The 14,723-nt window shown below is 44.5% G+C and overlaps 1 protein-coding gene across 2 annotated transcripts in view; it reads left to right on the top strand.

The window, feature by feature from the left end:
• The window catches only part of RYK (receptor like tyrosine kinase), a 115,851-nt gene extending 106,839 nt beyond the window's left edge, over window positions 1-9,012 (top strand). For both annotated transcript variants that reach the window (XM_075570273.1, XM_075570272.1), the window contains exons 14-15: window positions 7,507-7,643; window positions 8,397-9,012. In XM_075570273.1, coding sequence (XP_075426388.1) covers window positions 7,507-7,643; window positions 8,397-8,508 — 249 coding nt within the window. In that variant the 3' untranslated portion in view covers window positions 8,509-9,012. The remainder of the gene's footprint in view (window positions 1-7,506; window positions 7,644-8,396) is intronic.
• Window positions 9,013-14,723: the final 5,711 nt, after the last annotated feature.

Raw genomic sequence — 14,723 nt, 5'->3', positions numbered from 1 at the left:
CGTGACACCTCCTGATTCCCGGCGCAGGGTTTGAATGTTATAGTTATTTGTTTTAGAGTTAATCATGTTAGCCAGCAAGGTATCTGGTTTGTTTGCTTTCTCGAAAAATCTTCTCTTTGACCAACTTAACGATTTCTCAGCCTGGGAGGTGAGGAGTAGGTTCAGTTTAATCTGGGTATCTTTGATTTGTTGGAGAGTGGCCACATTTGGGGGGGAGCGCATGTGTTGTTCCCATAGCTGCTTTAAATCTGCCTGTTCTTTAATAATTTTTGCGTTGCTTTCCCTTTTCTTTTTGGCCGCGAGGCTGATCAAAACCCCCCTCAGTGTTGCTTTGTGTGCCTCCCAGAGGGTTATGTGGGAGCGAACACTACTTTTATTTTCTTTAAAGAAATATTTGATCGCCTCTCCGATCTTTCTCTCCAAATCAGGGATCTTTAGGAGGGATTCGTTTAGTTTCCAATTTGCTCCTGGCCTTTCCAGCCCTATCTGTGCGCACCGTAGCTCAATGGGTGCATGATCTGACCATGAAATATCATGGATCCCAGTATGAGCGATCACGGGGACCAGTCTACTAGAGACAAAGAAGTAGTCGATTCTGCTAAATGAGTCATGGGGGTGGGAATAAAAGGTGTAATTTCTGTCTAGTGGGTGCATCTCTCTCCAGACATCTAACAACTGTAGATCTTTTAAACCTTGTTCCAGGGCTAGGGGTCGTGGCGTTGCTCTTTGTCTGGGGGGGCCTGATCTGTCCAGTGATGCGTTTAACTCTGTGTTGAAATCCCCGCCTATGATTATAGCGCCTTTACTGTATTTTCTTATAGTATCAAACGTTTTTGTGAAAAAGTCTGGATCGTGTCCACTTGGGGCGTAAATTGTGACAACCGTTATTGGCTGTGCGTTTATGGACCCTGTAATCAGCAGAAACTTGCCCTCTTGATCTGTCTTCACCTTATCCACCACCAGCCCCACTCTGTTATGGATCAATATTGCCACTCCCCGTTTTTTTTCTGGGGCAGAGGATAAATACACCTGTTTAAATTGTTTATCAAAATATTTGGGGAAGCTGGTGGTGCTAAAGTGTGTTTCTTGGAGTAATACGAAGTCTGCCTTCTTTCTTTTGTAGTCAGTGAGTGCTATCTTACGTTTGCGGGGGCAGTTTAGCCCTTTAGCATTGTGTGAAATAAAGGTTAGGGGCATCGTGGTAGTGTGAACTTACCTCTCATCTGTAGTGTTGCAACCTGGTGAATCAGGCCTATTTTGGGGAGCCTCTGTTCCTCTGCAGTGCATAGTGTGTCGCTCAACTTCAGCGGGAAACCACCTGTGCAGGAGACAATGTGGGGTGGGGCCGAAACAAAGGGGACAAGGGACACAAAGGGGGAAAAAAACATAAGAAACACAAAAAAACGGGTGGGAGAGGTATCAGTGGCATGAGACCACATCCGCCCCCTTGCCTTTAGGATGGTGGAACTCTGGAGAGCACCCTCTGTCTCCTGTCTCCTCATCAGGGCTACCATGTTCCACCTCTTCCCTAAGTCTTCCTCGGGGTCTAGGGCAGCTGCCCTAGCCCGAGAGTGTAAACACATGGTGACTACGGGACTTCCGTCCCAGCCGACAATTCATTATCTTCGTCAAAAATAGTCAGAGTGAATCTTATTGTTAAACTTGTGAACCTCTAAAGCACCAACTTAACCTGTGTGCTAATAGCTCTTAATAGCAATGCCTCCCCGTTATACCCTACCCCTTATACTTCTAGAATGAGCTGAACATTTCCTCTCCCTCCCTTAACCCCTTGGGTCCCTGTGTGCCTCAGCCTTCTTACATCCTGCTGCTGGAGTTGCTGGCCGCTGGTGCCTTGCGTTGCTTTCCCTAGTCCTTTCCTGCCTAAGGCTTTTCCAGTCAGAGGTCCCCCTTCCCCCCCCCTTCTCCTGCCTATGCTATCCCCGTCCTAACGGACCCAGACCTGAGTTGTAGTTCATTGTAGTTCATCGCCCCTTTTCTCCTGCCTTATATCATCCCCTTCTTGTAACTTCCCCAGCTTGACTCTCCTCTTTCCAGCTTATACGGTGTCTCCCACCTTCTACCCCTGTACACTTACTTCTCCTGGTTCGCCTATGCCTCTCTACGTTCCTCCCCCACCCTCTCTCTTTGACCCTTCCCCCCCCCCTTCCACATCCCGTCCTTCTCCCCCCCCCTTCCTCCGTTTGGCCTTCTCCCCCCCCTTCCTCATTTGATCCTATTCCCTCCCCCCCTCCGCCTTTTTCTGCCTTTCCCTTGACCTCCCCCTCTGTCCGCGACAGCATGCAGCTTCTCCGGTGCTTGCGTTGTCCAGTGGCACCTCCGCGACGATCCTTAGGCTCCGCCCCTTCCGTTTCCGCTCGTCGCCATCTTGGAGGGGTCCCCGTCCCGCTCGTCGGGACTTCTCGCGTGATGTGGTGGTTCCTCCCCTCCGACGTCACCTGGCTCCACCTCGCTGCCAGTCTATCGCTGGAGCCGCTCCAAGATGGCCGCCAGTCTCCGTGGTCCGCTGCCAGGCTTTCAGGTATGCATGGGTGAATTTGGACTCCAGCTGGGCGCATCGAGTCTCCTTTGGGGTTTCAGTTTGTGAGGTAACAGCGTCGGGGACCACAACGGGTGGTCGAACCGGGTGAGGGTAAGGGTAACTTTAACTTTAAACTTGTGGTGTGTCCCTTTTAGTCTCCCTTCAACGGGGGCTGCGGGGTTGCCTGTGCTTGTCTGCTTTACCCGCCTCGCGCCACGCGGGGTCGGGCGCTGCTCCACCACCTGCCATTTCCTCTGGGATTTTATTGTGCAGGCCCAGTTTTGTGAGGAAGCCTCCCCCCTCCTCCAGGCATCTTATCGTGTTGGATGCCCCGTTTCTGGTAACCAGGAGGCCGAACGGGTATATCCACCGGTATTTAACTCCTTCATCTCTGAGAATTTTCGTGATGGGGGTGAGCTGCTTTCTTTTCATCAGGGTAGTGGGGGAAATGTCCTGGAAGACTTGGATTTTGTGGCCTTCGAATGTGGGGTTATTACGTGTCATCTGGCAGAAGGATTCTTTAATTTTAAAGTAATGGAATCGTGCGATTATGTCCCTTTGGGGGTCCCCTTGCTGTGGCCGGGATCGTAAGGCCCTGTGGCACCGTTCCAGGTGGATCTCTTGTTCGGCTTTGTCTGGCATTAGCTGCGTCAGCCATCTTCCCAAAAAATCCTCAGGGTCTAGCTCTTCTTCCGATACCCCTCTTATCCTGACATTGTTTCGGCGCTCACGATTTTCAGAGTCTTCTTGTTTATCCGTGAGGTCTCGCACAGTGTCTTTTACCTGGGCTAATTGCCTGTCAGTTTTGTGGAGAGCCTTGAAAGTGGAGTCAAGCTTCTTCTCCAGTGAGTCTGTGCATATGCCTATGCTGCCAATGTCCGCCCTTAGGGTGGCTACTTCAGTTTGGAGGCATTTTTTTATATCCAGGCAGAACTCCTTCATGTCACGCCGTCTCATAACTTGATTACCCCTATCGTTTTCTTCCTCATCCTCCGACTCCATTCCGCTTTGCGTGGGTCCCTCGTGGCCTTTGGCGCGCGCCGGGTCTCCCTTCGCAAAGTAGTCTGTTAATACCGTGGAAGGGCGCTTAGATCTCGTCCCTTTCGACATCCTGTGATTAGCTGCTTTCTGGGGAGGTAACTTTGGCGGTGCTCGTTTAAGTTTAAGTGCTTTATTTATTTATATAGTGTCGGCTGCGAACGGAGCTATCTGCTCACACGTCCATGCAGTCCGTCGTCGCGCATGCGCCCCACCAAAGACCCAAACCATTACATTTAATATTCAAGGACTCCATTTCCACAGGCTCAGTACCACAAGATTGGTGTAAAGCAGATTAGGTGCCTATATTTAAAAAGGGAGCTAGATCACAACCTGGGAAATGCAGACCTGTAAGCCAATAGTGGTGACGCTACCTGAAGGTTTAGTATGGGATAATATCATCCCTTGAGGTTGTGGAAAAAAGATTTCACCAGCAACAAAGGAAAGGGTTCTTTACAGTAAGGGCAATTAAAATGTGGCATTCATTACCCATGGAGACTGTGAAGGCAGAAACAATAAATATCAACAAAAAAAGGTTGGGCATCTTTTTAGAAAGGAAAAGATATACAGGGATATGCCAAATAAGTAAATATGGGAAGGATGTTAATCTCGGGAGTAATCTGATTGCCAATACTTGGAGTTCGGAAGGAATTTATTTTTTTCCTCATGAGACATCATTAGATGTTTCAGTGGGGTTTTTTGTTTGCCTTCCTCTGGATCAATATACTGTAAGTACGGATATAGGATAAATTATCTGTCATCTAAATTTAGCATAGGTTACACTTGATAGGCGTATATGTCTTTTTTTTCAACCTTGTCTACTATGTAACTATGTTACAATATACAGAGCTTTCCCAACCTCGCAGGTCTCCAATTTCTATGGAGTTCTTCCAAGAGCTTTCTTATTGCTTAATTAAAAGTATAATGAATCAGTTCTTCAGGGCCAATATGGCTACCAGAAAAGGATATCGCACCGAAGTACGGTTTTCCAGCACTAGAATGGCTGCTAACATTGCACACTACATATTTTATTATCAAACCTTGAGCACATTTAAGTCCTTGTGTTGCCTGTTGCCTGTCGACTGGGAAGGTCCTGTAAATACATATGACCTATTAATCTCCATTAATCAAGGTCCTGGCAGCCTTCCAGTCTCTTATTTTATGAGGAAATGTCATCCCATGTTTGCCCTGTCTTTATGTTCCAAAAGGGTTTGCCGACCTTCTTTAGTTTAACTCCTTCGCTGTCAGAGAGGCAAGCAACACATTGCTGACCGACGCCTGCCACTCTGGCAGCATAGGGGTTCACCAGATAATCAATCAATAGAACAAGAGCAGCATTATGGTATAGAGTTTCTAGTTGTCATGTTTGTCAAAAGCAATCTTCTGTTGGTCCATTAAATATTACAACCTGCATCAATAGGGTATCGACAAAATTCTCGCTGAATTAGGACGTTATGTAAACTGCTTGAATTCGGTCATCAAGCTACTTCTATCTCTCACTGTTTAATAGCTCTTCTAGCAGAACTCTTGTATAAACACAGGAGTTATCTTACGATGAGGTCCAGTTCAAGTAAGCTAGCAAACATGAAATGAATCTTCTGTGTATAAAGACATGTTTGTCTGCCAAGGAATTATGATGATGAGTTGTTACCAGTGGGTTTGTGCCTCAAATAACTGTACTGTATGATTTTGACCATTTTAAGCAATGGGATGATGTCCGTTGACATTTCTTAAAATGAAAATGTCATGCTCTACCAATACTGTGATGGATAATCAGTTTTAAAGAAAAGGGGGGAAAGTGGGATTTTAAAACGAAAACGTAGCTGTATTTCAGTCCCACACTACATACGCCCTTATATCATCACACTTCGACCATAGCTTTGGCATATTGCTCTACTCTTGGTATTCACCCTGAATCGGGCGGTGTACCTTTTACCTTTGGCACCTTCTCGCCACGCATTTTCTGACTGGGTTTGTATGTCGAGGGTTGCTTTGTTTGCTTTGTTTCTGCAATCTGATGCACGTCATGTGATATACTGTACCTGGAAACCACTCCGCCTCTGCTTATCAGCTCCTGATCCCTGAACAGAGCTCCCTCACAGGACACGACATCCCCAACGCACAGAACATTCCAAAAAAGTTGTGTTTTTCACAGTTATGAAATCATGCACTTCCTTCCATTGAAGGAGACTTTCGAGAGGTTTGTTCCCATGCCCAGCACAAAATAAGAGCAGCTTTGGCTGACGGAATAACACCCGGACTTTTGAAATTGGGATGCTCTGTAATTGGGCAAGATCACTGTGGAATTCTCCATGTTATGGCTCCACACGCACTTAAGGGCCAGTCCTTTTTTTTTTTTTGAAGTGGACCACATCTTTAATCTCTAAGGCTGCATCTATAGTGCAGGAGATGGCACAAGCAACGTTGCTCGTGCCGAAAACAAACACTAGGACGGCAATGTGCATGCCATGTGTATAGTGCGCGACGGGACGACCAGTGTTGCGCGCGACAACCTTGCTTGAATTTGCTGCGCGGCAACCGGGTCATCTGATCGGTTCGTCCAATGAGGGCGAACCAGCTCGGTGACGTCACTGCCCCTCCCCTCGACAAGCTTCCCCGTCGCCTCTGCCTGCAGGACAGAAATCTCTCCTGCTGCAGGCGAGCGTGACTCCACACGAACGGTCGCGCGTGCACGCCTTCACTATGGACGAGGCCTAAGGCCTCGGTCCCGCTGCGCTCGTTGGCGCGGGCGGCAATGTAGCGAGTTCCCCACCAGCAGGGGAATCCTCGCGAGCTGGTCCCGGTCCCCACTGGCTGCACAGCTGACTACACGCTGTCGCGCGTCAGCCGCTGGAGACACCACAGAATGGTGTTTCCTAGCTTCGACGCGTGACGTGTGTGGCTGTGAGCCAATGGGGAGGGGAGGCTTCGGGAGGAGGAGAGGCTTCGGGGAGCGGGGAGGAGTGTGGAGTGAAAGCAGGTGAGTGCCTTTCTCTGTGTGTGTGCCTGAGTGCGTGCGTGCCTGTCTGTGTGTGTATGTGTGTGCCCGAGTGCGTGAGTGCCTGCCTCTGTCTGTGTGTGTGTGCGTGTGTGCGTGTGTGCGCGTGTGTGTGTGTGTGTGTGTGTATGAATGAGTGCCTGCGTGTGTGTGTTTAAACTTACTTTCCAGCTCCAGCCCGAGTCCGTGGGGGGGGGGGGGAGTAGCGGGTCCCTGTCAAACCGCCCACCACCCGCCCACCTCCCGCTCCGGCTCCCGCTCCCTACAGACCGCATATCGCGGTCTGTGTATCTCAGCGCACCGCCTGTCAGCAGTGCGGGTGCGCTGACTCTGGGAGCGGGGCCTTAGCCTTAGACTTCAGCATGAGACTGATTCTGAGTTGTAACCAGTGGATTAGTGCCACTTTTTAAGCAGTTTTGCTTCAAGTTCTTTGCAGCAGTGAAGTAAATTCTTCATATCGAACCATTACGCAGGTCTCTGTATGTCACTAACTATCCTCATGTTTTTCATTTGTTCATGGTTTTATCCATGAGGCATTGAGCTGATGGCGTTCTAACCGATGGGACTGATGCAACTATTACTGTTGGAAGTCATTGGGCGCAATGTGAAAATCAAAAGCATTACTTGGGTCAAATAATTAGCTATTCGGTTTAACAATAAAAGCCATGTTCATAACATACATTTTACATATAATACACAGATTAAGCACGTTGTTTGTTTTTACATGATTTTTTGTCTGCTACGTTTTAATGATGCTTATATTGTAAATGCACTGTGGGTGTGATGCATCTTACAATTTGTTGTATACAGTTTGTGTAGTGCAGTGTTTCTCATAGTTTAATGCTTGTAGCAGGAGTGACGAAGCATGAACAGATATAAACGTATGTCACTCGCCATGATGCATCATGCGGTTTTCTCTCGACTCTTTCAGTGGGCATTTGGAGTGACACTGTGGGAGCTGATGACATTGGGGCAAACTCCTTACGTTGATATCGACCCCTTTGAGATGGCTGCATACCTAAAAGATGGTTACAGAATAGCTCAGCCAATCAACTGCCCCGATGAACTGTAAGTGCTTTGATTGATGTTGGAGAAATGCAGCAGTGTGTTACCACCTAAGATAGGACAGTGGAGGGGTTTTAAGTACTGTTTACCTGTGTTAATTCCTGTGGACATATGTTCATTATAAATATCCCTCAGATAGTTTCATCCATTTTTCTGCAGGACATGCAATGCAGATTCTTTTGAGAGGCGGTATAACCTATAGCAAACCTACACTTCTCTAGGATCACTAGACCTCTCTGTAATACAACATTAAACATATCTTACCTTGTGAAAATACCATCTGATGCAAAGAAATTATGTTGCGGTGGTTATGTAGCTGCAGTGCCGGCTTTTTCATAATGAGTCTTGGAGCTTGGCTAAAGACAGCAGAGTTGGAGAGATTCAGGGCACTCAAACAATGTCCGGGCAGTCCTCAAACAGAAACCATATGAAAAAACAGGGTACCCAGGTATGGAAAATAGAAAAGGCTTTATTGAAGCATAGGTGAGTGGTTAAAAATGTCAGGGTAGTCCTCCCACGCGTTTCATGCAAGTGTGTGCGCTTTCTCAAGGAGCCTGACTACTGAATCAGCGCACACTAACTCACGGAAACCTTGTTTAACCAGAAAAGAAGAAAAAAATATAACCTGAATGTGTTTCATTTTGTCATTATCGTTTGGGAGAAAAGTTAATTTTTTCTGGTTTAGGAATGTTTCATATTAATGCATCCCCAACTGTAACCGCACCTCTGACATGCCTGGTGTTTGTTCTCCCCCAGGTTTGCTGTCATGGCGTGCTGCTGGGCTCTGGACCCAGAAGAGAGACCTAAGTTCCAGCAGTTGGTACAGTGCCTGACTGAATTCCACGCAGCGCTTGGAGCTTATGTCTGAGACTTGGAACCTGCTGCTCCCCTGGAATAACACAGCAAGAACGTGACAGACTCCACAAACCCTCCTCTGTATAAATGTGACCCCTATCTCCGCACAGTGCCTTAGGATGCTATAACTAGTCTACATTCAAAATTTTTTTTTTTTTGATGTCCTGTAAAATATCTTTATATTGAGTATTTTCTAGCGATTAGATCACATTTTTGCCAAGCCAGAACAGATGAACACTACTCTACAAGAACATAGACAACCATCTCGTATGATCTGGAAAACACAACAGTAAATGGAATTTTTGACTGTTTCTACGAAGGGCGCTTCTGTTACCGTAAAGACATTTGTACTTTGAATATCATAATTTTTTTTTTTAAACAACCTCTCTTACTCCGAGAAAGCAGAACAAACAAAAATGGTACCTTTATTTTTGTATAATCGGTATGCGTTCAGTCATCTTTAAGATGTATTGTTCCTTTGTAAAAGGGTTAAAAAATAAGTTATGAGACGTGACAATTCCTCGTTATGTATGCTTTTTGGTATTAGGCTGCAGCTATTCACATAAGCATTTGTACTGTACATAGATGCGGAATAATGGTTCGGCTGCAGCTAATTCCTGGCGGATATCTTTACCCCATCCTTGCCAGAGGCAGACACAAGACACAGCTGGCCATGTGGCAATGAAGGGGTTAAAACCGGTGTCAACTAGCTGTATCAAATTTGGAATTCACTTATAGTTATTTGTAAGGTACATTCACTCTTAGGTGGAAGTTCAGATTATTGCTGCACTTGCTATAGAATTTTAATAACTGTAAAATGTTGGGGGTGGGGGTTATGTGCGCGTGATTTTTACTCCCTACCAGCCTCTTTGCTGGAGATAGTTACATTTTTCTTACTGGTCTGGGAAACTAAACCAGTTGGCAACATAGAATCATCACCAGTGATAGTAGCAATGTCATCAGAACTTGCTTATGCATTCCCAACACTCGGTGGCCTTATTCACGAAGTAGAGGCATACAGTATATATAGAACAAAGTTCTGTAATATACAGTGCTCAAAAAAGTCAGATCATTGATAGCTTGTGTACTAAATGAATATGCTTGATTGAAGAAAGTTCATGATATGGGTGACCAGAGATTAGTGAGTGCTGATGAACGCAGGTATAATCATGCAATGAGACACATGTATGAGCCCTGGTAGGTGGTGTAGATGGGAAATACTATCAAAATCCCACTAATACTTCTCCTATTGTGACTATGTCTCCACACAAAATAAAATCTTGTGATGTAGCAACTCAGCAATAACCACAGCATAAATCTAAATGGAAATGTACTCACATCTGGTCACCCATTCTGTCTCCGTTGGCGTGCATCACGCGATGTGAACAAGTGAAGAATCCCAGCAGGGTATGCAGGCGGAGCACAGCCGATCAAATAAGAGGTTAGTCCAGGGTTACAGCATGTCCATAGAAAAAATACTTTATTAAATAGACAACAACATGGTGCAGGAAGATAAAAAATGGGGTCCTCTTACTCGTTTCACGCCTTAGACGGCGCTTCGTCAGAGCCGTCTAAGGCGTGAAACGCGTAAGAGGTCCCCATTTTTTATCTTCCTGCACCATGTTGATGTCTATTTAATACAGTATTTTTTCTATGGACATGCTGTAACCCTGGACTAACCTCTTATTTGATCGACTGTGCTCCGCCTGCATACCCTGCTGGGATTCTTCACTTATTCACAAAGTAGTGCTAAACCTTAAGGCACTTTATATCCCATAGAAGCGTATGAAATGTATGGTGCCTATGGTAATAGCATGATTGATAGTTGTCAGCCAGGAAGTTGCTATGAGCCAATATTTATCCTCCATGAGCTGCTTTAATTCTGGTTGGAATCTGTTTTTCTGCTCTTGACCACTGAAATTGCTCCATTGTTGAGCTTAATGGTTGGAAAGGAGCTGTGAGGAAGGGCCGATACCGAGACCGATTTATCAAAACAACAATCTGTTTATTGCAAATGGAATTTATGGGAGTATTTTAATTACTTCAACTAAGAGTGAATAGACCTATAACCCCTTGGTGCTTTAAAGCTAATGAATCATTCATTCTGTTTCTGTGTGTGCCATGCCTTGCCATTGACTAATCTTAATAACCTCTTGAAAGGGAGAGCGACTTTAAAGGAGCAGTTTCTCCCCTTGTTTTTTAAAGGGTTCGAATCTGTGGTCCCCTTGGGCCAAACACCTCTATTTTGATCTACAGGGACCTTCATGTTCCTAAGATACTTACCAGTGAAGTTACATGGCTTAAATCTGACTCGGGGAAACAAAATGTCTGCCAAATTTCTGTCCAATAGGAAGGTGCAACATCATAAATTGTAGTGTCCTATTGGGTGACCATTTAAATCCCCTTTAAAACAAGGAGGTAATACCGGTAACTTCACCAGAAAATCTGTCGGGAACCAGGAGGTCCACGGAGCTGAAAAATAGCACGGTTCAGCTGTGAAAGACCCTCTCCTCTGGTTCCTATCCCGCTGTAAACAAAAGAAATGGCAGTTAATTAGGGTGGATTGCTCCTTTTGCATTGTGCTGCTGGCACCTTTTAGCACTGAAGAGGTTAACATAGGATATCATTTTAGGGATTTAGACAATATAAATGTTTAAGTGAGATCTGCGCAGTGTTCATTTGAACACTTTCTGTCATGTGTTTTACTTTTCTGCTGCAGAAGTCAATGCTGTTCGGTACCTTCTGGCAGAGAAGGGGTTACAGTGTCAGTCCATGGTATGGTAGCCAAGGAAAATTGCTCGCCTCCGATCACCAATGTAGATGTGTCTTTTTATTATACATTTGCATTTATTTATTTTTTTTACTGTATAAAAAGGCTTTTTTTTTTTCCTCCCCCCCCCCCTTTCATTATCACACGGTCTGTGGGGGAAAAAGTCCTATTTCGTTGGCGTGTCCTGCGCAGACAGCAGCGTACTGATGCGTTTCTTTTCATGCGTCAGGCAATCGCAATATGATTAACGTGACCGCATGGCATCAATTTGAAATGAACTTTTGGGATCAACTCACGAACATTGTAAATGGGATCATGTCACTGTGTACTGTCATTTTTGCGCCCCCCAAAAAACCCTCATTTTGAAGTATGTCGCATGTGTGTTGTGTGTGTATGTGTATATATATATGTATATATATATATATATATATATATATATATATATATATTTGTAAATTGTCATTGTTATTCCAAAAAACAGTTTGTTTGATGGTATGTTGAAAAAACGTTTGGATTGCTGTATTGACGGTGAATTGCCCTAAAGTGCAAAAATATGTTTTAAAATGAAGCAATACTAAGTATGACTTCGGTACTTCCAATTGTCCTAAATAGTCTTGTTCTTAGAGACTGGAGACACAGAAAAATTTGTGTCCGCCTTCAGAAATTACAATAACTAACCCCCACTGGTTGAGGGGAGATGTACGTTTTTGTACATTAGCGACCGTGTCTACAAATACATCCCTCTATAAAAGGATACAGCAGCAGTTCAGAGCAGGGCCCCAGTGAAGGGGTTAATGTGTGCATTGCTGCAAAGGGCCGAAGTGAACTAGAGCAGAAGCAAATTGCTAAAAATCTTTGTCCTTTATTTTTTAAATGTGGTTTAAAGTGTTTGAAAATGTTGCATTTCAGTGAGGCCTTTGCGGGAGAAGGATAATGTTTTTAAATTGCTTCCTCTGTCCAAATAATAATAATAATATCCTAATAAGATTTATCCACCGCTCTCAAAATCGGAGACTGACCATAATGAGGAAAGGAGAATGGTACGTGTCATGCAGTCGGACAAATAAAAGGCAGATGATGTAACCCCCAAGTCATAACTTAAAGAATTTACCAACATATTGACGGCTGCATTAAACAATGATTCAAAAACACCTACATTACTTTTCTGTTTTTGTTACATCAGTCATTAAGATTAATCAACTAAACATATCTTTGCCGTTGGTTAATTCTGGTCTTAAGCGAGACTGCATTTTTTAACCTAATAAGAAAGCAGAGAAAAGTCTCCACAAATAAGAATAATAAGGTAGAAAGTCACACATGTATGTCACTGTTACCTTATATGGTTATTGTAATGTGTATTATCACTGAATACTTTGGAGAAGCCAAATGTTTGGGTGTTTGCCAGGCCTGTAACACATGTCATCTGTACAATGTTAGTGCCCATCCTTAATCGAGAAGACACAATGCAAAGGACGGCCAAGAAAGGCTATCATCATGGCCTGCTAGTTTCTTCCATGTCTATATGGTGAAGGCATTTCTATTAGCGTTATAAATAAAAACTATGGTCCCATGTGAAATGCCAGAGGCCATTCAGAAGCCGGCTCATCATCAAAATTATGTTTGCATTGTCCTGTCATTATTTCAGTATTTATGGTGTGCAAAGTTCTACTGTAAACCAATGAACTGCAGTCTGCTTCACATTACCCTTCACATTTCCTGTATGGTTATCAATCCATGTTATGTCCAGTAAGCTGTGTCAGATGAATGTGAGGGTCTTTATAGTCCCACTGGCTGTGAAGGGGTTAAATAGGGAATTATAGCTCTGTTTTATAGAGAAAAAAACAAGTATTTGTTCTCTACGGAGAAGTACAGTTGTAACAGCGGTTGGGTGATGTACATATGGGTTCCTTATGTGGCCAGCAAATGGACGAATGTGAAGATGTAGTAGCCCTGGCTAAAAGGACAGTATGGTGAGAAATTTAGTTTTGCCAACGACAATACTATGATCTAGTTTCCAATCAGTATTAATACATTTACCCCAGAAGTATAAAAGGCCTTTATACTGTACCCTCCAATTTTTTTGGAATGCGAAAACAAGCATCATATTTGAAGTAAAGGTACTTACTCTTAGGGTTAAATTGCATTAATAACTAAAGGAACACAAGTTGACTGATCAGTAGAGCTATAGATCTTTATATAGCTATGTCTTTATACTGTTATTGGTACAGGAAGGTCTTTTAGTTTGATGTGATACAGAGCTAACGTAGAAAAATGCAGGTTATTGCTAACTTTAATCCAGTTAAGTTCCTGGTTTCCTTCTCACCATTACGGGAGTAATTCTATATATTCTGAAGCTGCTGTTTCCAGCCAAATACCCCCCCCCCCCCCCCCCCCCCATGACTTGAATAGGTATTTTTGGCTGTAAACTGCCTCTTCAGAGTATAAAGAATAACAGCCTTTAAGGTTATGGTTGTTAAGTCACAAAACCCCTCTACCAGACAGGTTACAGACGAGCTGAACAAGCAGGACTTTTTTTGTGTTTGCTGGTTTCTTTATCTGATCTACCAATTTTCTACTAAGTTGCCATGACTCCTAAGGCTGCGTCCATAGAGATGGGAGCAGTGCTGAACCGCGCTGACGCTGAGGCTCGCCTGCATGTGCATCAAATCGCACAGGCTTCAGCAGGCGAGCCAGCGGGCGCGATCGGGAGGCGGGGGGAGGCTGAGGGAGACGGGGCAGTGACGTCGCTGGGCCAATCGCCCGCGACGCACCAACATCACGGCGCCGTGACGTTGACGCTGCTATGCGCTGATTGGATGTTTTCAGCCGACAGCGCGCTGAAAAACAGCTTGGCTGTCGGCTGAAAAATCCAACTCCTCCGCACGCCTGCGGATGCTCACGTGAGCCCCCTCTAAAGACATTCTCATTGAGGATGACGGGGCTCAGCGCGGAGCGTCCGCACGGCTCAGCGCCGCTTCCCCTGCTATGGACGTGGCTTAAGACTGACCAGAAGGGACTTCCTTTCCTGGGGGGAAAAAGTTCAAATGTAATGCTAGTGTTTTATCAAAAGATTTAGCATTATATTTCAAATAGGAATGTATAATCACATTACCATAACACTGTAATTGTACGTGTAAAATTAAGTAGAAACTGTATTTCAGTATCTCATCATTGTTATGGAAACTAATGCACCCGTTTCCAACTTTTTAAAAAAAAATTTAATAACAATGTACACCCCCATCTAGAAATTATTTGTTCAGCGAACCCTTAATTAAAAAATTTTTGTCTAATAATCAGACAATTGCTAATAAAACCGTTAGACCAATTTCAACCAATATACTATAGTGGATATATATCCAAAGGGACCGTCTGTCCACTCAAGGTTGACCCCCACAGCTAGTAGCCAAATAAGATATAAGTGCAGAGCAGGAAAAAAGACCTTTTGAAGATGCGGGGTA

This window comes from Ascaphus truei, chromosome 14 (assembly GCF_040206685.1).
Source record: "Ascaphus truei isolate aAscTru1 chromosome 14, aAscTru1.hap1, whole genome shotgun sequence".
Classification (NCBI taxonomy): Eukaryota; Metazoa; Chordata; class Amphibia; order Anura; family Ascaphidae; genus Ascaphus; species Ascaphus truei.
The sequence above is the reverse complement of the archived record's forward strand: the minus strand, read 5'-3'. Positions and strand labels throughout refer to the sequence as shown.